Genomic DNA, 25389 nt, shown 5'->3' on the forward strand with positions numbered 1-25389 from the left:
AAAAGTATAAATGCTTATTTTAAGCTTTTCAGATGAACGTTTGTCTAAAACAGCAGTTCCAAATTAGCTTTGTACCGTCTTTGCACTTTAAGTCGTGGTATTGCTACTTTGTACTCAGTATTTTTAAGAACTGTTAGTCTAAATTTGGTCCACCAGACTCTTATGAATAATCTTAGCACAATGGGCTCTCAGAAATTAGGGCAAAGAAATGTGGCCTATTAATGAGTAAATCTGTGTTTGAGGTATCTAATATTGATCATATCCCAAACAAAATGGAAAAAAGAGTATAAAATATTTTTTTGTTTATTTCTTAAGACTTTTTGAGACAAACTTTTTAGGTTGTGATTTTCAAGATTTTAGACTTTACCTCCTGTTTACTTCCCCATGAAAAAGGAGGAAGATTATTTGTGCTTTTGTAGCAACTGACAAATGCTGTAATTTGTTATCATAAAAAGAATATTTTCATCAATAAATTAAGAGTTTTAGTTTATAAATAGTCTGAATTGGATGAGGGAAGTTCGGCCAGTGGAAGTAGTTTGGAGTTTGAAGATGTATGCTTTGTGACCCTGTGTTTGAAACCCAAATGCAAATTGTTTTAGTAACTTTCCTAGTGCTGACTGTTGGGTTACCATATACAAATACAAGATTAACTTTTTATGGTTTCACAAACAAAAGAACAGTTGCTTTATTCTGCATTAAAAAAAACTCAGGCCAGATGGTAAAATAAGTTATTATGCTCCTGAAGATTTTGTGTAAATGCTCAAGGTTACAGTTCAGGCCGCTTTTCCTGAGTGTTTAATTGTTTCTGAATAACTGCTGAATGTCTGCTGTTTGTTTGAAAACCTGTACATAATAGAGATGAATGTGAATATGTGAATAATGCTAATGGATATTATGGAGCTTTAACTCCTTCCAAGTTCTCTTTTTCTTCCCTATGGGATATAAAGAATATATTTAGGAGTGGGACGTTTATTCCATCTTCCAGGTATTTGTACTCTTGTCTTGGCATATTTACGAAGACACCTTGCACAAAAGTGTTGCCTTTTTGTGAGCACTGACTTTTTACATGTGATTAAAAATCAGGAAACTAATGTCACTGATTTCAAACATCTGATACAATCTTCCCTTAATACTTCAAACTCTGCTTCTATCCCACATCTAAATGTCTTTTAATGATAACAGGGATGTAAGAATTTCAGGTTTTCTTGGTGTTTCTCCTAGTATTGACCAATTATATTTGCACAGTACAAAGTTTACAGCTGGTGATAAGGCAATAATTGACAGAACTGCAGATCAAAATCAAGAGTTGTTCAAATGGCTTTAGATAATGTAGGATGAATTAGTTTTGATAGTTTAAGATGCTTTAAACAGCCAAGGTATGTGTTGATCTTTAAAGGAAACAGCAGGGACAAGCTATTTCTACATGAAGGAAAATTGCAAATCCGTGACATTTTGAATACTGCAAGAGAAAAAGAAACAGGGCTAGCACAGGACTTGCATGAGAAGGTTGGACAGAGGTCCCAGAAAGCAAACAAATATTCTGCTCAGTGCAATATGAAATACAAACTGACTTTCTAAGAAACCATTTGAGTGCCCATTATTCAATAAATTAGAAAGCCCGTCAATACAGAATTTCTCTTTCTAGTGTATGTAAGTTGATTGAGTATTAGCAAATAAAAAGGCCAATAGAAATTAAGTCAAATTGCAATAAGGTCTTATTTTTAAATAAGAAACATGCCTAGTTTGATTAGCTGTTTTAAGAATAAAGCTTAATAAGCTTTGAGTGCCATATTTGATATTTGATTTGGTTGGTCCGAAGTACACTAACAATAAATTAAGCCTCTTTAGGCTGATACATTTGAAAAAGGCATCATAGATTAATGACTCTGCAAGTCTTCATTAGCTCAAATTGGCAAAATAATTCCTTTTTGTTTTGCATGTTTCTGTCTAATTTATCATGGAGGTGATACACACAACTGTCTACATAATTCTTACTAAATTTTTTTTTTGTCTATAGAAAGGAGAATTCCTTAGAATAATTAATGAAAAAAATAGGTTATTTTGAAGAACTTACAATTATGTGGATTTTTTTTGGTCTGTTTTTTAGAAAATAAACCAATACCAGAAAATTGAAAGGTTATTTTAAACCCCAGCATAGACAGGGACCTGAGTAAGGGAGTGAAACCTCTTTCCCTGGGTAGTTGAAAGTTAAGTTATTGACAAATTAAAATTAGAACCATCTAGAAAATGATATGTGCTTGTGTGTAATAGGTGTCTGCAAAGTTCTGTAGTTATCTTTTTATCTGATGTCAGAATGTGAAATTTTGAAGAAGATCTTGAGTCTGTGATAAAGGAGGAAACTCCAGGTTGGTCAATGATCTAAACGAATGCCATACTCTCATGTAGGGGTGAAATCTGTGAACTTGTTATACTCCTCCTCATTATACTCCTCACTGAACATGTATTCAAGTGTAGCAGGAAAAAAAAGTCCACAGGTTGTTTAGGTCCTTGAGACTGTCCTTACCATATCTAAATTTTTAAGCCTCTTGCTTTATTGCTTCTTGCATAATTCACTTCTGAGGCAGGTGGGAAATGCGTGTGGGTATTTCTGTCTAGACAGTACTTTGTGGAAGCTGTTTGTTCTGTGTGTTACTGAACGATAAGTAAAAAATTATTTAAAGCAGCAGTTGGTTTTATCTTAACAGCTTAGTAACAATATTTGGGCACCCCAGACCAAGAAAGAACAAAATTTGAATATTAAGGATCAATTACTCTTGCAATTGTTCTATTTGATTTTGTAGTTAATAGGGCTGTATACTAAAACAAGTGTTTGTTTTCATATCATGCAGTGGATGTTCAGATGTAGTGCCATGCCCAGGCAAGCAGGGGCTTTATATACTTAGATATTGATACATAAGCCACAGTTTCTAAGTATGCATGGTTAGCTTTTTTTTTCCAAACAGATATTTATTCCTGAAAGTATTATTGCACTTTTTATCAGCAGTGGAACCTTGTCAGTATAAGCCCTTAATTCCCAGGAATTTTCCTGGCAGGCAGTCTTTGCTTTTAGGACATTTCAAATCCTTCTGTCCCTGGCCCAAATGATCTGCTAGAGTCTCTCTTGAACTGCAAGAACTTCATTATTAAATATAGATTTTTTTTTTTTACTAAAAAACTTTCAATATATGATTCTAATTGATTTGCTTTACACTTCAGAGGTGGATGTATATATCTTCTAAGGTGATGTACTTTTTTAAATATAATTTTAAACTGTCTTGCCCAGGAGAGAGCTGATGATGCATCTCCTTTCCTTCATTTAAGGGCAAGTCAGAGGTGAATCAGAGCATAAACTCCCAGTGCCCCATTGAGCAATATTTGATTTTCTTAGGTACACAGGTTGACCACTGATTTCAGCAACGTACAATGGAAAATATAATAGTTGAAACTTACAACAAAATCCTTAAAAGTTAAAATTTGATGTCTTATGTTTTTTAGTCAACAATTTATGAGATAAATAAGCAGATTTTACTTTTCTTAGACATAGTTTTTCATGTTTACTGCAACATAGATGAATTGCTCTTAACAGTTTGTATTCTGGGAGGACTAGTGTTTATGTTATTTGGATGTACTTTTAAATGTGAAAATTCTACTGTGAAGATTTCAGATATGGGATAAATTTAACAGTAAGAGAATCTCAGCAAATAATGGCCTATTGGTTATTATGCAGGGGCAAGAACTTCCACTGACACAGGTCAGGCTGTTTCACTTATTACAGGCACAAAACATGTGCATGTCTGCCCTATTTGTTTGATCCTGAAAGGTTACAGGGTTGCTACTTAGAAATATGACTGCTGTAATGTGTTTGGCTTATATTAAATCTGGTCAGGGATTAGGAAGATTTTCCTTTTGGCTATCTGGTATGTTTTTCAGAGAGGGACAAAATAGTATTTTATAAAGGTCATCTTTCTGATGCTGCAAAAATTAAGGGTAGAGTGCTTCCTTCCAGGTTCTAAAGCAACAGTACCCTCCCATGATAATAATCATCCTAGATTTTTCCATTATTCATTGCAGTAGCTACAAATACAACATAATCTCTAAGAATAAAAGGGAACATTAAAGTTTTGAATTATACACGTAAGATTAGCATAATAAGATAGAATTTTCAACATTAATATGAAGATAAACAAACCATGTTTTTAATTTGGATGTGTGCCTAGACCTCTGTAGTGCTGTTGATCCTATGAGCTTTTCTTATTTTATTAATCAGCATGAAATTTTCCTAATTACCTTAAAAATTAACACATTTTCACTGCACTAGGGTGATACACTATTAATTAAGTTCATCTAAGCTTCTGGCTACAGCAGCAAATGTTGTGATGGGAGTTGAGCTGACTGACCAAGTTTATCCATCAATGCTGGGGTGTAGTTGTATGGCTCCTTACCTAATATCACTTCTATCTGTTGCAAAGACTTTTAAATTTTCAAAAAGGAGATAAAAAGGAAACAGCTCTCAGTAATGTAGATATGTGGGACTGATGTCCTTAGGTTAGAAAGGAGACTAGAGGGAAGAGATGGAGGGTAAGAGGAAAAAGCCTCTTATCCATTTAAAGATGGAATGTATGCAGCCCTTAATCTATACAGAAAGCAAATACCTTACCAGGAATTACAGCTTCCAAGTGATTAAGATAGTCTGCTCTGTTAATAAAATGGCCTCAAGACCTTTGACAGATTTCAGGATCAAAGCTATTTCCAAAGAGCAAAAACTGAAAAATTGTAAGATGAAACTCTGTTTTCAGCATAAAGGAAAATATTCTAATTGTACTTTAGTAAGAATATCTTAAGTAGAAGTAGATTTCTTAGGGATTTTGAAAGAAGATTGTGAGAAGGAAAAACCCCAAGTAGCAGTTTCCTTCTATGCCTTCAAGTTTGTACAGATTAAGTTTCAGGCACACACAATTTTCTTTGCCAATGAGCTCTGCTACACAGTGACCAGCAGATGACATTTCACTCTCTGAAAATGAAAGTGGGGAAGGAGTTTTGTCTTCACTTCTGTGCAAACTAATAGAGAATAAAAACTAGTAACTCCCTGTAATCATACAAAAACTCCTGTAGAAGAGTGTTTGATGTGTCAACAGAAAGTATGCTCAGTGTATCAAGGTTTCTTCCACTGCTGGTTTTATTAAATAACGCTTCCCTTATGGGAGACTTCTGTACTCAGGGATCTGGACAAGATGGTAAAACTTATATATGTGACCAGAGAGAGTATTTTTAAGAAAATTAAACCAGTCAGTTGTTTAGGTCAGATTAACAAGGAGATCAGCATGTGGCATAGGAAACCAACACAATTCAAGAGAACCACTGAGGACATGGACCTGTCTTGTATTTTAAGATTTGCAAGTAGAATGATTGCAATGTATTTGTGTCTGACTTCAGTTCCACCACTAGCTGGTTTTCCCTGTGTTTGTCTCCTTCTTCCTTTTCTTTTTTTTTTTTTTTTTTTATTTTTTTATTTTTTAATTCTAGACCCTGTTCTGATTTTATCCTCCTGTCATTTTCTAAGTTTTATCTCCTGAAACAGCTGAAACAGTTTTCCTGTGCAAAAAGGACACTTTTGAGCTTTCAGATGTTAACAAGAACTTTGCACTATGTGACAATGTTGTTTTTCAGGAAGTAGAACATGCCCAGATTTTTGAAGTATTTCCTAGAAAAAGTGAAAAGTGTGCTTGTGACAAAAAGCCACTTCCTTGTCAAGCTGCTTTTCCAAAAACATGAGGACATTACAAGTTTTAGGTAGAGTAACATGAAAAGCTTTGAATGCTGAAAATTTCTCTGCTTTTTAGAGAGACAATTGCTTGGGATGGAATGTCCTATAAAAGCCTCATACAGAAACTGATGGTTTCAGACTGAAGTTGTCAGAAGCAGCTGATAGCAACTTTCTGTAGGAGGTGTCCAGGCAACCTTCACAGTCTGCTCATGTTAAACACATGGAAGCTTGACACTGCTCCTGGAGGAGTTCTAGGGAGCGGACAGTGTTATTTGGCACTCTGCAGAACTGAAACTGTAAGGCTCATAATTCATTCTCTGTCTTTTCTGCTTTGGGATTTGATGAATATGGTTCATTCTGTTTGGCTGACGGGACTTGGTTTGTCAGACCCATATATTTCGGTTCTGTGCGCATGTTTCGATGACAAGCTTGAAAACAAGGAAAGCTGGGCCTTCTAGAGTCCTAGAAACAGAAGTTTTTCCTTGGTTATATATTGAGTGTATTTCATCACTGTCACCAGACAGAATCTCATTTAAATAGAAAGGGCTGCCAGAAAGATAGAGATGTATAAATTGAAATGTAACTTGAAAATAGCTAATGGGTTCAGTTTCTTTCAGACTACTCCCACAAATAGGACTACAGATGTTTTGCTTAAATTCTGTACTAAAATGAATTTTCTGAGTCCTCCTACTTGGATTCTTGAGGTTAGGTATCTAGTAAATGTGCTAGCATTAAAAAGAGTTATGAACACTCACATCTCATTTTTTGACATCAGGCTGCTTAATTAGATGATTGATTAGGCACTCTTGTGTGAATTCTCAGTATACAGTTAAAAACAAAATACCTGCAAGTCCATTTAATTGGGAATTCGGTTAGAAAAATAAGAAGCTTGCAAATATCTAGGAAGACAAGTAAAGCTGAGGTGAAGCTGCCTATTCTGAGAGACAGAATTCTGTTTGCTGATGCAATTTATTATCCTTCAGTCTTGTAGTAATATTTATGAGAGGCAGAAGTTCAGTTTACATTCACAAGATTATATGCAACGTATTATTTGAGCAGCTTCTACATTCCAGTGGCTTGTTAGCACTGTGTGATTGTCAGAGTAATGACAACAGCACTGAGTTTTGTGTCTCAGCCTCTTGCTTTCCTTGGAGTGTGTAAATAGAAATTCTCTAGAAAATTAAACTGAGGATAATTAATACATCCAGTACCCATGATTCACCTGTGGGTTGGAATGCAGTTAGGGTTATTTTGAAATATATTTTAAAAGCTTTACTTGAAACACCTTTTTAATAAAGGGTATGATTATCTAATTTGCAAATCTGCCTCCCACAGAGTAAAGAGTAGTTTAATATGCAAATATTACTACAGAAAACTAGTGTCCACAACAAATGTAGTTTTAAATGACAGGAAGAATAAGGAATTCACCAGTTTTCTAAATAATCCAGTAATTACTTCAGTAATGGGTATGCCTTAAAAATTCCAGATGACCGTTACATTTATTTTAACCTCTCTAATTTTCCTGATTGGGCTATATTACAAGACATGATGAAGGAACAATAGAAAAAGCTAATAATAATCTGTTGCTTTTCTCCTAGAGGTACTCCGTGTCCTTTTGAAATGTAATATGCAATTTCTATTTATTTATGTAATAACATTTAAAAAAAATTGAACTACTTGCATATTAGGCTGTAATTATGACTGAGTAGATTTTCTAAAAAGAAAAATTGATAAGAGGGCAAATCTAAACATAAGCTGGCAGCCAAATCAGTAATGCTTTAATTAATACTGAGATAAACTGGAGTTACTACTATTTATCTTATAAGTCAGTGAGTATATTTTATAGTCAAACCCATTTAAGTATGATTGATTTTGCAAATGTGTCAGAAATGAACTGAAAATAAATTATATTAGAGTTTTCCACTGGTCATATGAACTGAAGTGGTACAGATTCCCTGGATTGTCCAAGACCATTATATGCTGTGTCACAGAACAAAACAATCTCCTCTTTGGAATATGAATTAATTTTCTATGTCTTCAATTAATAAGTTACTGCAGCAAATATAAATATGATGAAAATTGGTGGAAAAGAAGGTTGAAGATTGCCAATATGGTTATTTATATCTGATGAGACCTCTGCTTTTGAGCTGATCAGTGTTTGGGGTTATAGTTTGCATTCTGTTATCAAAATAGAGGTGTATTGTTACCATTTAACTGTTAGTAAAACCTGGTAATTTTGATGTTTATTAAAAGTGCATTTGTGGGTTGTTAGATGTGTAGCAAAATATTTTCTTTAAAATTACTAATTATTTAATAGTGTGTTTATAGTCTAGCAAAGCAGTCACTGAAATATCTGCCAACACATTTCACCTGTCCTCAAAAAAGCCTGATGTTGAAAACAAATTCATGCAAGTTTTCCTTGCAGCCTCTAGAATATGCAGTTGCTCTCCAGGCTGAGTCTAAAATGTGCTGTGTACTGTGCATGAAAATAGTTTTCAGTAGAGAATGTTAGACTGCCACAGAATACCTTTATTTTTCATATGCCATACTCTGTCTGTGTGTGAGATAATTTGACAGAAAATAAGATAGATAATCAGAGGTCTGGCAAAGACTCTGGTTTCTTTCCTCATATTTATTTTATGCTTTGAAGAGATGGAAAAGACACTTGTGAATAATTTTTGTTATATTTAAATGACAGCTTTAAAATTACTTGGAATTACTGTCTTTGGAGGGGGCTATTCAAGAGAGGAAACTTCAGTCTGTGTCTGAGGCCCAAAGCCTCATTCTTTAAATCCATAGCGTTAAAAGCATCAGTATTGAAATAAAGCGTAGAGGGATGAGCAGAGCTGTAACTGAGCTAAGTACATTGGCAGTTCTGCATCTGTCTCCTGTTTTTCCATGCTTTGATTGTTGTACGTGCTGGGATTGATGCAGTCATGCCTGTTGGATTTTCAGTAGAGCAGAGCTGGCTGAGGAAGTGCCAGAGAAGAAGGTCTAAATCACATGCTTCCTGCAAGCATCAGTGGGTGCATCTTTCCAAAGCTCTTAAGGGAAGAACATTTCTCTCTGAGGGCCACCAAGTACCCAGGCATTCATGCAACGAAGATGAGGTGGGATAATGTGCTCTCCCTTTTGCCTCATGAAGAAAAGTCTCTAACATTTTGCTAGACTGTAAGAACACAGTACTTCTTTCACTTAATTAAAGCAAAACATCTCATACATTTCTCCTTCTTTACTCCTGAGCAGCAAAAAGTGTTCCTTACTCATCTACAATGAGAATAGCTGAGAAGTGTTCTTTGGGACTTGATGCCTTAGTCTTAACGGGTAGGAAAGGAAGTGCTCATGGCTGTCTTGAACATAAAGGAGAATGAAATGGATGAAGGAAAAGTGTCCTAGATATGTTGGTTTGATGAGTGTTTGGAATGATGCAGGATTTTTGATATTATAGAGTATATAACCTGTGGGGTAGGTTCTATAGTAAAACATTTGATATGTCCAAAATTGTATGTGTGAGACATGTTCTGCCAGCAAAAATGCTACTTTAAATAACAGCAACAACAGTGGGAATATTGTTAAGGAGACTTGGTTTGGTTATAGATGCAGAAAAGTTAGCCTTGACTCATTTCTGAGCACACTTTTCTCTTTTGTTTGTACTCTTGTTTGTCAGTTTAACTGGGCAGACTGGAGGGCGAGCTGCACTCTTAGGCTGTGAGGCTTTCTAGACTGGAAAAATGTCCTTATGTTAACTGAATAGAAGCAGCACCTTGCAGCCTGAGATCTCTGAGTGCTCTCTTTCCTGCTTTGTAACATAAGGGCTTGTGATGGTACTTACATAACAAGGATGTTTTGAAGACAATCTAATTGGTTGTTTGTTGGCCCAGTCTTACCATTAAAAGGACTGTTGTAGTGTCTGACTAGCTACATAAGAAAAATGGTAACAAGAACACTGATAAATAATGAGAGACCTAATTCTGAAGGAGTTGGCTGAAAAAATATTTCATGGCAAAGTATCATTGCATAAGTCAGTCAAAACCCATGCAACAGAAGATGCTTTTAAAACCTTTTCATCTGGCTGAAACTTAAAGTACAATTTTACATTAATTTCATTGAAATATAGGTATTAGAAAATAATGAAATATCTATTATGTATTAAACAGACCTGAATTGCTGTGTTTAGTAGGGATGAACAGAAATATAATAAGCTAGTAAGATTGTGAGGTATTCTGAGAAAACGAACTTTTGTATGGGGGGGAAAGATTTTGCAACTAACTTTTACAGTTTGGCCTTGGAAGTCGCCTGTTCACTTTGTACACAGTTTGAGTAAGTGTGCAGTTTTACAGATTTAGCAGCAAAAGAATTCAGGGTGTAAAAAACTGAATTCCAACAGTCAATAAAAGTATTCCTAAACTAAAATATGCAACTAACATGAAAAGAAAATAGAGAAGGGATGCCAAAGAATTTCTGGAGGCAAGTAAAGGTGCGTAGGAGTTGCATGTTCTATTAACAGAAGAAAAGATCCCCACATAAAATCTAATTTTACTTTGCTACTTTGTAACTAAGACATTGCTATTACAAACTTCTTTCAATTTTATATGAATTTTTATGATAGTCTGGAAAATTAACTTTTCAATAGTTCAATGATATTTATTTCAAGCATGTCAAGTTAACTAATAATTTTTGTAAGACTTTTTAGTTTTATCCCAGTTAGAGCAGCCTGTAGTGAAGTATAGTTCCCCGCAAGGCTTTGAAGCTGCTGACTTGGCCTTGATACTTGGTGTCCACTATTTCTACTATGAAAATTCATCTTGACCTTCATGATAATCATGAGCTCTGGCTAACTACCAGTAGCCTAAAGACTGAATTTGGTTTTCCTCACAATCTGAGCATAATGTCTGGGACACATGTTCCATGTGCTAATGTCCAAGCAGAGCCATCATTGCTTTGCCTAGCAGCCTTTCCACTCCCAGTTTTTTTTTTCTGATTTTCTTTGTACAACTTGTATTGCTGCTCCTATTCCTTCCAAGGACCACATCCAAGAAGAGTCTACTCTATTCCCCTGTAATCACTATTAGATTTTTAAAGAGAATTGCAAGATCCCTCTCCTCCTCTCTGCAGACACACAGGGGGAGTGCACTAGCCCTGACATTCATGGCGATCATCTGCTGAACTTGATGAAATTCGTTGGTTTCTTCTTTTATTAAGAGTTTCTTTCTCTTTTAGAGGGGACCTAAATCTTTTTTAGAGATTCTTTTTTAGAGATTCCCCAGGTATCAGCTTGCACACGCTGAGCAGAGCATTGCTTCCCTTTACTGGCTAAAACTTAACTGTTGCAGCCCAGTTATGTGGGTGGATTTCATAGCCTCAGAGATGTATTAGATCTTTCAGATCCATGGATGGTGAGGCAAAATAGAGCCACTGGAAAGTGTGGCAAATGTGTTACTAATGTGATCTCATGGTTTTCTTTTGCCTAGAATGTTCCACCTGATTTGTCTATCTGCACCTTTGTGCTGGAGCAGTCTCTGTCAGTACGGGCCCTCCAGGAAATGCTGGCTAACACAGAAGAAAAGGCAGAAGGGGTAAGTCATTAAATATTCACCTTTCTTTATCTTGCAAAATAGTACTTTTTTCATATGGGACCACAGGTTTCATGGCTGTCACATGCTTATAGCATGATTGTGCTGAATTTTCCTCCTTTGCTATGGGAATGTCTGTTTTTTTTTGAAATTAAAAGCACTTGCAGTGTCCACTGAAGCTTGCCAGAGTTGTAAATTCGCAATTTCAATGTGCTGTGAGTCAGTATAGAGTTACAACGGTGTTTTAATTTGGCAAATCTCATAATGTGTCATATAAAGCTTGATCACTTCTTCTGAACAAATAAACTTTCTGAGCATTCCTGCCTATATTGGGTGAGACTGTCAAAAGGTCTTAAAATGACTTGGATGTACGCTGGTTGTGTCTGGAAATAATCAAATTCATGTGTATGCCCTGATCTAAAATATGCTGTGGCAGACCTTTAAGCTGAAGATAAAATATTATTGAGCTTGGTGGACAAGAAATAGCAGTCTGGAAAATGAAGGATATAGGAATTACTTAAATCCTATAAGAATTATTATTATTATTTCTAATAGGAATTAATTTTTTGACTAACAAATAGTTATTTACAAATAAATCATAGTAGTGTAATTACTGTTCCCTGCAGTGCAGTTAATTTGATTTGTTATGCTGTAATTGAGTGTTCCATATGCACTTTATAGTGTTCATCTGAATGCTATGCTCTAGCTCAAATCCTGTTAATTTTTGAGGAAGAGTGACTGTAAACATAGGAGTTATACAGGCAAAAGACAAGTAGGTGTTAACCATAAGTCCATCAGTCAAGAAAGCTGGCAGGAGATAAGCGTGACTCTGATATTTATGGGGATGCCTCAAGAAACCGAACTAATGTAAAGTAGTCAGTCCCATGAAATGCCAGGCACTTAGACTGAAAATGGTATTTGGGAAATTAAGTCTGGGAGCAGTCCCATGGATGATCCAGAGGGTGTTCTGCAGTGACAATTTGCTCCAAGAGAATGACAAGCATATCTGAGAGAAGAGGTGGTACCAGAGTAAGCAGATACAGGCTTCTAAATCCCTCTTCCCTTTGTGAATACTGAAACCAGGAGAAGCAAATTCACAGGGAAAAAATAAAATCAAAAGGACAGACATACAAAGGCATAATGTCAAAAATCACAGTCCAATCCCCAGGATGTACAGTGATAACTGTGTATGGCAACATGTGTAAAGTAGAGCAACAGTTTTCTTTATTTTTATTCCCAACAGATGTGAGCAGGGCATGAACTAAAGGAAGTATAGGGGAATGTGTGATAAAGTAATGCTATAGGGTAGAATGCAGTGAATGAAAAAGCATTCAATTTTTGAATATGAAGTACTGAAACTTTTCTTTAAAACATAAAATCAACTTGCAGATTTTCTCTTGCACTGTCTTTAGCAGAGTGCTGGGGCCATGTGTTAGGAGAATATTTGCTTTTAATACAGAGATCACACCTGGAGAACTTTGGAGAATGAACAAACTTCTGCAGAATGATTAGACAATGTGAGCTCAGGTATTCTGCTGGGAACAGGGCAGACTTAAGAGAGCTTTGTAGGGGGTCTTAGGTGGAATATTTGCACTAGTTCTGGACTATTTTGTGCACTTGATGTGAGTAGAAAAAGATTTTTGTAGGACATGCTGACCGATGATTCATACTACGTTTGGTGGTAATCTGGTATTTTCTGGAAAAAATTGCTGATGTTTTCTGTGCATAACCATGAAAGTCAGAATTCTGGACGCTTACACCCCTGCCTAAATAACACTGATGGCAGCTGCTCTGGTTTACAGTGCTCTGTACTCAAAGGTCTTCTGAGATCTGCACAGGAAAGATAAAGCAAAGTTCTGAGTGTGGTCATTATGTGGCTCTTGGCTATTTACAAAGTAGTTTACTGTGCTCTCAGCACCTATTAAATGCCAACACTAGCAGAAGATACAGAGCTACAGCTATACCAACAGAGAGAGATGGTGTTCAGTAAATCATAAATATATTTCTACTGCAACAGCTTCTGTAGAAATGCATTAGGAATCTGCTTGTGTCTCTTGCATATTAATATACTAATATTAGAGGACAACAATCTTGAAAATAATGGTTTGTAGATGAACACAAGGTCATGTTTTCAATGTCTATATTTTTCTTTTTAGTAAGTCTCTGAAAGCCAAAATGGTACTAAAATGAATGACTATGTACTTGCTGATAAATTAATAGAACTGACATTTGGTATCTGTATGTGCTTTCTATGAAAAATACATAAATTTTGCCTTTGCATTTATATTTGTAAGTCATAGGCCAGATACTTATATAGACAGCTTCATATCTGTTTGAAGCAACTGTTAAAAGAAATTTTAAGATACGAAGTAATTTGTCTTGCCTGAAGCACTCTTACCTTCCTAGAGAAGCATCAATTCTTTTTATCAACATAACAGTGCTTCATTTCATTTAGTAGAAGAAAGTACAGAAATTTTTTGAGAAATTGTTGCTATAAACTGGTTTCAGTGTGACCTCAGTGTTTTAGTGGAAAGAATCCTGCAAAAGGAGGTCTTTTCAGTTCTCAGTTACTTTTCATTGCATTAGAAATCATTAAGATGCTGTGCTTATAAGAGTGCTGGTTTGCCTTTTGTGTTGTGTAATCTCTTGAATGATATGTTTATATAATAGGTGTTCTTGTTATATAACAGGTAAGTTAGCAGTAATGTAATGGCTGAGTACTATGAACAAAATCTCACGCTGACTTGAGTCAGAACAATAAGCAGCTTTCTTGTGCCTAAGAAAGAATAACTGTGTGCACTTACTGGATTTACTGCTATTTCTCAATTAGTGTGCATTAAAGGTGCAAGGTTTGCTCTGCAATAAACACCTACATTTTTAGTGCAAGAGTCCCAAAATGAGAATTTCCATACTTTGTGAGATCCGTGATCCATCTATCTGAGTATACCTACTTGACTCTTCTGAACCAGATAAATGCTAGTATCAAAGGCAACAGTGGAAAACGAAGGAAATTTCCTAAGAAAGAATGTGTGAAGTGCTCTGTTTCTTCTAGGCACTGAGTAGTTATTTTGTGCTCTGAGGTTTCATCATTTCCCTGTAAAATAGTATGGTTAGCTCTGACAATTTTTTAAAACACTGACATTCATAGCTTGCTTGAATGGTTTCGGTTTCAAAAATAAAATGACAACCTAGTTTATTTGCTTAGGTAGCATTATTTTCACTTTTCATTTTAAACAGGTATTTTTTTTATATTTTGCTGGGGTGTGGAGTGCTACATGTATGTACCACTTTCATCAGTTCATCAGCAAGAAAGAAAGAAAAAACCAAAAACTAACAAACCAGAAATAGATGAGGAAAAAGGGAGGAATCTTGTGGAGATGGAATAGTAAATAATTGTATAATGAGGAGTATCATCACATAGTTTGGGCTATGGTGTGTTAGGCAAGCAGAATTACAGGTGCACAGTCCTAAACAAGGGCAACCTGCAGCCTAGGTATTATTTTGTAATATTTTTGGCTCATTTTCTTAGTGTAACTTTTTATTATTAGAAAAGCAGATGTAAGATAAAAATGAAAGCCCTTATGTTTTTATAAAGCATTTAAGACCATAAAAAGCATTCAGGCCATCTATTCTTAGCCTGGTTGTTATTTCCAGTGAACCTTCTCTGGACCCAAGTGCCTTGTATTTCACTAAAGCTCATTAGTTGGAGTGATTCACCTGAGAAGGTGAATCCATTGCTTCTGGAGTAATTTAGGAATGGTCATTGCAACTTCTTGGAACTGTGTTTTGCTTTGGATTCTTTTTCCTTTATCTTTTTGGATAGTTTGATTTTTTTATTATTTTTAAATAATTTAAATGACATCTTCCTTTCCTAGATTCAAGACCTCTATCATGTAGTACTTTCTTCTTAAAGTAAAAGTGATTAAATGCCATAATCAAATCAGTTCCTGGAAATTTTCCCTAATTTTCTTAAGAAATGAAGCCTGGCCATCTATCCATTAGTGCTCTTGAATCCAGCAACTTCTGCAATTTCTGGACAATATGAACAATATTAGAAACAGGATTAGATAGTTCTTTCAGATATGATGGATATTGGGTAGGAGAAATGGATCTAACTTTATGTATCCTATAAGAGGAAAGGAAGGCAGAGTTTTCTCTTTTACCATCAGCTTTTACCATCAAAGTTGATGGTAAAAACTTCTGAACAGTTTTTTTTCACTGACAAAAGGTGTCACAAGGACATGGGAAGGAAGTTGCCAGGTTTCAGGTGTGAGGGATGGATTTATAATTTTGTGGCTTCTTTCAGTTTTGAGATTTAAATGACTTTTTCATGAAAGTTAAGCAACAGACCTGTATATTGTATGCTGTTACCTGTCTCACATTTTATGACAAGGAGAATTATTTCCCTTTGTGCTCCTGTATACCCAGTAGAAAAGGGTGTCCAGAAGAAAAGGTATCCAGACATATTTGACATGGAAGAATGCCAGGTATTTACTTAGTCTCAGTTGGTTCAAAAATGATTAAGATTTCGTCTGAAAGGTTTTTCTTTTTAAATAATTCTCAAGCAAACATGCTGCCTGAAAAAGGTATTAAGATAAAAATTTGCCAACACAGTGTGCAAAATAAAATTAAGTGTAAAGTAATCTTCATAAAGCCCATTGCTATTAACTATTATTTGAAATGTATTTCAGAGGGTTTTTCATATGATTAAATATGAATTATTTTTTTCTAATGGGATAATCTGAGTATTCCAAACACCATTACCCTCAGTATTTATATAAAAAGGGGCTAGTTTGAACTTTCATTCTATTCTAATGCTTTTGTTTCTTCAAAGAGATAAAAACCAGTTTTGTGCACAGTGACTAGGTACAGGAAATTAAATTAGTTTGGCATTTAAAGGAAATTTTTCTGTAAGTGGACAAGCACAAAATCATCTATCATCTGTGTTGGCTGGAAAAAAGAATTCTTGTTATTATGCTGAGTTACACTTGGTTTGCCTGTGTTTTCTGAAATATATCAAACAGTTTCATTATATAAATTATATATATATATATATAATAATATATATTTTTTTTTTCCACCTTGTTATGTCTTTTATAGTACCTCATGATAATTGTAATCAGTGATACCACTGAAATGTGAAGATTTTGGATTATATTTTACATGCCATACCTGATGAATAGACTATATACCTATGTGTGTATTTATATATGACATATAAATACAGGTGTACAGGACTTGCTTTCACATGTCAGTGTGTTGTACATCTGTGTGTGGATGGGAGACCTTGTATCCCAAACAGGGGATTGCTCTTAACTGCACCATCCCAATGGAGTGATTGAGAACTCTATTAATAAATTGTCTTTTACAGAGATGTAATTAGTTTTTGTCAGCAGTGGTAAAACATTCTTTTCACTCTGGTCTACCTGAAGACTGGTGAGTGCCAAACCATTCCGATTCTACCGCTGTACCATACATCCACAGGAAAATCTCATATCATTGGGAGGGTGTAGAGTAAGAGACATCTATTTTGGTGAGAGCTTCTGGAGCTGCTGTTTGTTGATCTGTGCTTTGTTCTCCCAACACAAGGTATATGCATGGGCTTTTTTTTTGTTCAGGTATATGTAGGAATATGAGACTCCTCTAGTTTTTTTTTTTTTTGTTTTGTTTTGTTTTTTGGGGTTTTTTTGGGGTTTTTCCCCCCAGTTTTATCAGCAAAGTATTTGGAACAATCAATTCCTTTGCTAATGGCTAGGTTTCATGCTACATGAACTGCTTGCTGGTAAAATCATCTACTCTTGGAGTGTAATGTGTTTCCTTTGGAACTGTGTTTTGATGACTCCAGCAGGACAGATACACCAAACTCACTTATCCTCAATGGAACCCAGTGGATTTCCCTCAGCTGCTTTTGTGGCCTTTCAAGTGTCAGCTTTTTGATTGTTTACTAGAATAGAGTGCAGTAGTGAAATAGGTAAGGATTTCTTTGCATGCCACCTGTAGAAGGAAGGTGAATGTATAAGTAGTTACAATTTCTGTTTTGAATGACATGATAAACTAGGTACTAGAATAGATTAGATGAGCTTAGGACTCTCTAGAATTTATGTTGAAATGATTTTAAGTGCTTATTCAGAAAATCATACTGTATTTGGTATTTTTACTTCTGAGAAAACTTGAAGTATTTTTTTTTGGATTTGTCTTTCTAGACTTCATTATACAGGGGGAAAATTTGCTCTCAGTTGCCTTAGTAAACTTGAAATTTATTTACTTTTAGGCAAAATGAAATGTAGGTTTAAATCCCTTTTCAGTTTCCTGCAAATTGATCTTAGTTGCTGTATTATCTACTGAACACTTCAGTGTGCAGTTTGCTGCATTTTCCCCAATATTTATTTGCCCAGCAGCTGTACTATTCTAATACTGCATGCCATGAAGATTAGCTGTGCCTGGCAGCTCTATCCTGTCCTTGTGGCTGGTAATGAAGATGTGTAACTCTGTCCATGCCCATATCAACTCCTGAGGGCTGGTCTTCCAGAGAGCTGCAGGGTCAGAGCTGGAAGCAGACTTCTTCTGTTTGATACTTTTGGGTGTTCTCCCAGCCCATCTGAAGAAGAACATTGGTTATGGAAGGAAAAATCTGATTGTGGAATGAGTACTCAGTGGAGCACTCCGGCACTGTTGCAGTCTAACTCAGGGAGAACTTTAGCAAATTCAATTCTGCCATTGAAGCAGAATGGAAAAGTGAGGATTAAAACAAGAATTGGTTCAGATTCCATGTGGTCCTAGGGAACAAACTGAAAATAGTTGGACTAAAAGTTGCTGACTGAATAGAAGCAATGTAGAAGTCACTGAAACTGGCATTTCTATGTATTGAGCTCCCATGAGGACAGCTGAGAAATACTGGCAGATAGATTAGGATGAGGAACTCAGGGTGTAGTGTGTCTCTTTCTACCTTGGATGAATAAAGAAGGGGATTGGTTGTTTTTATGTCTTTTACCTATAGGTAAAATTCTAAAGGTATTATCCCTCTGCCATCTATAAGCTATGGCTTGTTAAAATGAAGTATGGCAACATACTGATGCTTTTCAGTAAAGATTCCCAGTTAATTCCTGAAAGAGTTTGAGGGTTTTTTGGGATGAAATTTAAGCACAGCAAATTGAAAATGATACAGTTAAATTTATCTTCAGAATCAAATCCCTTTTTTTTTAATCAGCAGTTGGAATTGATGTACTAAAGGCTATTTAGGCAAAATGATGAAAAGATAAACTCCACCAAATCCTCAGATTCAGATGCTGTTCTAGAATGTTGAAGAGTCTCAGTTTTGCTGCTCAGTCCTCTATAAAGCTGAGATAGTCTCCTAAACCATTAATTTTGTTAATTCTACCAGATGTCTCAACATAGATAGTAACATACTGAGTTTTTAAACCAGGCTAGTATAGATAAGCATTTGGAATCAATAGGCTAAGCAGTGATTGATACTTGCATTTTTTGCTGATTTTGTTAGTCTTCATACCTCAGGACTGATTTATGCATGTGTTTAGGACTGTAGCTGATGAAAACTACACATAAAACAGTGCTAGAAATTGGGTCCTAGTCATATCAGACCAACTTCCCTGCTTTGTGTGTCACATTGATTTTAGATTCTTTAATTCTATTAAATTAGATTCTTTAAATCTATTAGTATGTCATATTGTGACATATCAATATTTCACAATATTGTGAAAATATTTTATTGTGAAAATTGAATTAATATTTGTGAGGTTACCTTTGCAGTAGTGAATATCATAAAATGAATAGGATTTATTTGTTTTGTGTTTGGAAGACTTTTTTAAAATCAATATTTAGTACAATGGTTGCACAACAAGCTGGAATGAAACAATATAGTAAGTGACCACACTCATCTATGTTTTGCATGAGGAAGATTTGATGTTAAAAAGATTATGGACACGTGAAAGGCTGCATCATAAAACAGTGATATTTTTCTGTTTGTCTTAAATTTGTTTACTTCTTTTTTAAAAGTTAGCATAATTTTTTGAAAACATCAAAACCTTAGACTTTAGCTTAGTCAGAAGTGTTTTGAGATACTAAATTGTTCATGGTATATATGATTATTGTCTGCTACAATTCTACTACTACTGATTGTACCAAGTGCAGTTTTACATTAATCTCTCAGCTGAGACAAGGCTTGGAAAAAGTTATACTCAGACTTGGTATTCTCTGTTGTAATGTGCACAGCTGTAAGATGAATTATTTGTAAAGCCCAAGACCTTAAATTAAAGAAAACATAACTTTTACTTTTGACCAGTTATATTGAGATTGGAAGTAATAATTATTCAATGTTTTTAAACCAACTGCTTATACTCAATAAACACCTCATAATATATATGAAAGCTCTCCATATCTCTATTTGTCTTGTAATGGCTTCTTATAAGGGTAGCTTCTGAAATGTTTTGCTAGGTTGGTTCAAAATTTAGAAAAGGAAGGATCCTTTTTTCCAACTCATTGACTTATAATAGCAAATTAAAAGAATATTTTGGTGAGTGGTGTAAAATGTTATCGGTGTAGGAAATGCATAGCAGTGCTACAGAGGCTGGCAGTGTGGAAAACGTTAATTCTGTCTGCACTTATGTGCACCAAGAAACTAGAATCCTATCAGCCAGCTTGGTAGGATCTCAGCAGCTGGAGCTGGGAGATTACACATGGGAGTCTCCCTCTTGAAATGTGCTCAGTGTGCTCAACCTTCAGGAGTTACCAATACCTTCTGTGGTAATTAAAGAAAACAACAGAGCACCCTTATCCTCAAATTCAGTCAAGATTTTTGTAATGGGAGTTTGTTCCCAGCTCTCCTTATCCTGCAGGCTTCAGCACCTTGGGGTGCTTTTGATTCTAATGGTGCTCTATATGCATCATAGACTCCCATATTGTTTAAGTTTGGATGTGAATTGTCCTCCCCAAAGGGGTAACACTTGAGCAACACCAACAAGGGTGGCATTAAAAGAAGAGATAGAGCTGGTGTAGTGAGACTGAGCAGGACTGAACAGACTGGATTCCTGTCTTGAACAGGAAATGGGAAGGATTTGATTTTGGGGTGGGTTCATCTCTATATTGCCTCTGTGGTCTCTGTATTGCCTCTGTGGTGTGTCTGTCAGTTGCTGATAAACATGCACAGTTTGTTGCTGCTGTCAGTGAACTCTGTTGCTGAGCAAGTCTGGATAGGGATGTTCTGCATGAGGATTCATCTGCATGTATGTAATTGCATCTCCTCAGGGCAATAGTAATGTTGAATCCATGGTGGCTGCATCACTGAGAAAATCTATGATATCTTAGCAAAAATAATAGGTTTAGTGAGAACAGGTGTTATTTCACTTCTCCCTGGAACAACCATTAATCTGTGGAGAAATTATTTCTTTTGATGCCCACCTGTTCCTTAGGGACTCTGGTAGTGTTGATTCACCAAGAAGGTTTCTGGTTCTATAATGTTTTGTTGGAGAGTCAGCAAATGGTTTGTTTCAATGATTATAATGAGACGAGCCTTCCAAGCAGGTGAGTGTATGAGTCTTGTATCTAAATACTACTGCAGTGTGAGAGCTACACTATTTCAGGTCTAAAGTTAAAATACCTATGTTTTGTTTCTCTCTTATCATAGAGAATTACCATTTTTAAATTACTTATCAGGATGGTAAGAACTCTTGAGCTGGGGGTGGAGGGAAGGAAAGTGAAAGAAATGAAGAGGTTTAAGACCAGGGGTGTTAACTAAACAGAGAGAGGCTGGGAATGGGGAGCAGCTCTGTAGGCAGAGTTGAGATTCTGTCCCTGGCCTCCAAATGCCTTTTCTGTAGCTGAGTCTGGGACCTGAGCACAGCAGAGAAACCTGAGTGAGCAGTGAACCCCTGCTCTTCACAGGGGCACTGACTTACCTTTTTGAGTGGTAGGATCATCCACCTATAGACCATGAGTTTGCCTCAAGCTCAGGATCACTCAGCTTTTCCTAAACCTGGATTTTAGTTTTTTAGTGTTTGAGTGGCCACTCTTGTGAACAGAGCCTTGTTCTCTCAAGGTTCAGTCAGAACTGCAGGCTCTGGGACAGGGAAGGGAGCTGCCCCTGCCTGCAGCACCCTGTGCATCCAACCTGCTGAGCTGCCTCTGGCTTCTGCGGTGGGGAGTGAGTCCCACGCCAGGAGGATCCATTTTGGACTGTTTGCAGGATCCCAGCAGCAATTAAGGCTCCTGCTGTGTTCCTGCAGGCAGTCTGGATTGACTTCTTCCTCTTCAAAAGCATGCCTGATAAATATACATGTATACACACACACACACGCACATATAAAAAGACAGGATGTGCTCTCTATGATGCTTCCTGACCTCGTTGTATGCACCTGTCCTTCATTTTTCCAGTGAAAATTGAAACCTATTTTTTAGAGTACATGGTAAGTGAGAAAGGGAAGTTTTATCCCCACATAGTTAGGTTTTTGATCTTGATCCATAAATATTTTCTTTTACAAACATGATAATTGCTGAACTCTGAAAATTGTCCTCCCTTTCCCCTACAGTCTCCTCTTTCTGCCTAGGCTACAGTCTTTTTAGCATTTGCTAGTCTAACAGTTAGTTGAACTAATCCTATAGTCTTTTAAATAATAGCCATTCCCTCTGTGTATAAATAGATAAGATGTTGATTTCCTTTTTTATGTGATAGGGGTGAAAGCTCAAGCCTTATTTTTCTTAATGGAAGTGATGTACTTCTAAGTAAACAGAGCAAAGAAAAGAAACTTGACAAGAATAAAGGGTATTCAGGTTTCTGCTAGTAAACCTGTGTTCTAATTACATTGGCTGGTGTCATCTGCTTCAGTCTGGGGAGTCCTGAATTGTTGTATATGACTTTTGTAGGTAATGCTTGTTGCTGCAGATACTGCTGATAGAGTGGATTGTGCTTGTAATGATGGTGGTACATGCAGCTTCCACTCCTGAGGCAGCCTTTGATAGCTGACAGTCTGTTGACAAATATGCAGAACACTCACTTTTTTTGAAAGATGTTTCTATTTAAAAAAATATTGGGATGAGTCACAAGATAACGGTAAGCAAATAGCAGAAGCAAAGTGACAAATTTGGAAGTCCTGTTTTTTCTTACTGGTGATTATTTAATGTAGTAAATTGACATAGTCTAGTGTATATGTAGGTCATTTGGCAACAAACTATTTTAGTTATCTAGGTATTCATGCGTTTTGCTCTTCCTGTAAAATTCCATTTCCAGGTGGTGTTTGTTTGTAAGAATATAAGTGATTTACTGGGTATAGCTTGGCTTCTTTAAAAGAACTTGTGCATTTGCCCAGATTTTAATAATGTCAGTAACTGATTAAATCCTTTGGCTGTTCCAAGAAATTTCAGGTGGGGTTTCATATTCTCTCTCCTCAGCCATATGCCACTATTTTTTAGGTACATTACTTAGGGAAATACAAACCTTTTCTCCTAAAGAAACAGCTTCTTGGTGGGTTTGGAGATCTTCATAGGGACATATGAGGCAGCTGGAATTTGCCTGTGTGCAGAAGACCACAGTTCTCTTTCTGTGTGCTTTCTTGGTGTTACTGCAAGCAATATGAGACTCCAGTGCTTCTTGTGACTCTGAGTATTCCAGGATGCTGCAAAGTATAAAATAAAACATTTTTAGGGAACTGAGAGCTTTGGGTGGAAAAACACAGACTTGCTGAGTTTTGAGACTGCACAACCTTTTTGTACCTCAGATGTCTGACCCTACCCAGTTTGAGTCCTTTCTCAACTCATGTATGCCATGGTATGAGTTGAGAGAAGAAATAGCACATGCAATAAGCTTTCTACTGAGATTTCTTCTTTAATTCCAGTAACTTTTCCAACTTTTCCCAGTGATACTAGAATAATTTTCATAGATCACTTCAAGATTTTATTGTTTTGATGTAAAAAGTGTAAAGAAAAATAATGCCTTAACACAAGTAAAAGCTTAAGCAAGAGATTAATGAAATAATCTGATTTGTGGATCTTCATGGTTAAAATTGATCATTTCTGCTTGATATAGTTTATCAGTGAAGTACAAAAGTTATTTTGTTACATGAAATCTCTCTTATTCTTATTCTCATCTTATTCTTCCGCTTTCTTTTTTTGCCCTAGTGTCTTATACACAATGTCTTTTACCACAGGTCACTCTTTGAAACCTTTTGTAGATAGGATGGGATAGTGTTTAGGGCCTTTCCACGTAACTTGACATGTAAATCTCTTGAGGATTCAAAGCTGCAAATATAGCTGTTGGTTTAAATATAGTAGAGTAGGAAGCATTTTCTATATTCTTTCTTACATGCTTATTCTGCTTGCATTTAAAACAGTTGGGAAATTTTGGTTCATAACGATCTCCTTTTTATAGTCCAACTGCATTCCACAAAGGGAAATTTCCTTTCTTTCGCTTCCTAATTGGAAGGAATCCTAACTGGATTTTTCATTTCCAGCACTTTCTTTTTCTTTTGGCTTATTGGATCACTTCAAACTGAGAGCAAGACTGGACTAATCACGAAGTCAGATTCAGAGAGCCAAAATGGGATTGTCAATGTGATTATTAAAGGGAGTGATGCAAACACATAACATTCACTCATGTCTGAGTGAAGACTTCAGTCTGTGGGAAGTGCTTAGCTAAAGGTTTCATTTGTTCTGCACCTTGGCATAACCAAATAAATGGACTACTATTGAGTTAGTTGTCTTTCTAATATAAACCTGACACTGATTTTTGCACTGATTTTAGAGTACAACATTTAAAAACAGGTATCTGTTTATTTAGTGTCAATATACATTTTTTCCTTTTTTTTTGTTAATTTATTTTAATAGCTTTTACTTCCTTTATTTATACTGTGATTTTTGGCTCTGCTGCATGGTTTTCCTTATCTTGTGAGACTGATTGTTTCTATACATTTTTGTCTCATTCCTGTTACTAACAGGAGAGCTTAAATTTGGTGCAGAGCTGATTGACTTACTGACAGAGCTGTCTGCTTACTGACAATAATATCCATATTTTCTTTCCTTCCTTAGTAACATTACTTCTAGAATGTCTGTATTTTCTTCCAAATATCACAATCTTTGCCTTGCCCTCCCCTTCCCTCTCCTTGTTCTCCAATCCAATTATGTTAGAGAAGCACTGAAACGGATACAAAAATAACTCATATACAACATGAGAAAATAGACATCAAAAATATCTTTTATTTAAAAGTCTCAGTAAGATTATGATAAAGCACTTTAATTAAGGCTAGGAGTTTTTTCAGACTTGTGTACTCATAAATCTATGTCAGATTTTATTAGGAGAATGAAAGCATTTGGTTGCACAGGTTGTGTGTGAATTCAAAGCTGAAGTGTTTCTGTAATATGAAAAAATTTAATTTCACAACCTCTACTCCAATAGTTGACAACTTCATTTTTCAGGAAAATGCTGTCTGCAAAATACCCATTGGTAAGGCAACGTTCTAGCTAAATTGCATCATGAGCTTATTAACTCCCATCTAATCATCCAGTCATGGCTGATTAATCACTCCTCCTGGTGCCTTGTTTTATTAAAATCTGTTTTCTGTGCCACTGGCCAGCAAACTGCTGTCTAATTTCATGTGTAGGATAGTCTTTGCTGTGGATTAAAGTGAAGCCCTTATCCTCTGATCTGAAGGGCTGTGTGAAGGAATCATCACACGCAAGAGTCTTGCATGTATAGTTATCCTTCTGTGTTTAAGGGATGGGGAAAATGTGTGCATCCTCACAGAGCTGAAAAGCTTTCCTGTGCTTCTAAGACAGAATGGAGCCATTTTGGGATAGGAATTCAACTGTAGCTGGTGGATTTTTGAATATTCAAATCACCTATCTCCAACTGTGGAACTCTGAATTCATTAATTACTTTGTATTAGTAAGCAGCAAGATAACACGGAGAGCTGGCAGATTTGTCATTTTCTCAGCATGGGAGGAGGGCAGAAGTAATTTCATCTCTCATGCCAGTGGAAAGAGGTAACACCTCCCATTTCTTTTAATAAGTGTTCTGTATGTTAATGAATAAGCCAAGTTACCAAGGTA

General features: G+C 36.0%; 1 protein-coding gene across 6 annotated transcripts in view; it reads left to right on the forward strand.

Moving 5' to 3' along the window:
* RYR2 (ryanodine receptor 2) overlaps window positions 1–25389 on the forward strand; it is a 385403-nt gene that overhangs the window by 104350 nt on the left and 255664 nt on the right. For all 6 annotated transcript variants that reach the window (XM_071432561.1, XM_071432585.1, XM_071432571.1 and 3 more), the window contains exon 3: window positions 11236–11340. In XM_071432561.1, coding sequence (XP_071288662.1) covers window positions 11236–11340 — 105 coding nt within the window. The remainder of the gene's footprint in view (window positions 1–11235; window positions 11341–25389) is intronic.

The sequence above is a fragment of the Agelaius tricolor genome, unplaced genomic scaffold (assembly GCF_023055355.1).
Source record: "Agelaius tricolor isolate 1412-34295 unplaced genomic scaffold, bAgeTri1.0.p SCAF_1, whole genome shotgun sequence".
In the NCBI taxonomy this organism is placed as follows: domain Eukaryota; kingdom Metazoa; phylum Chordata; class Aves; order Passeriformes; family Icteridae; genus Agelaius; species Agelaius tricolor.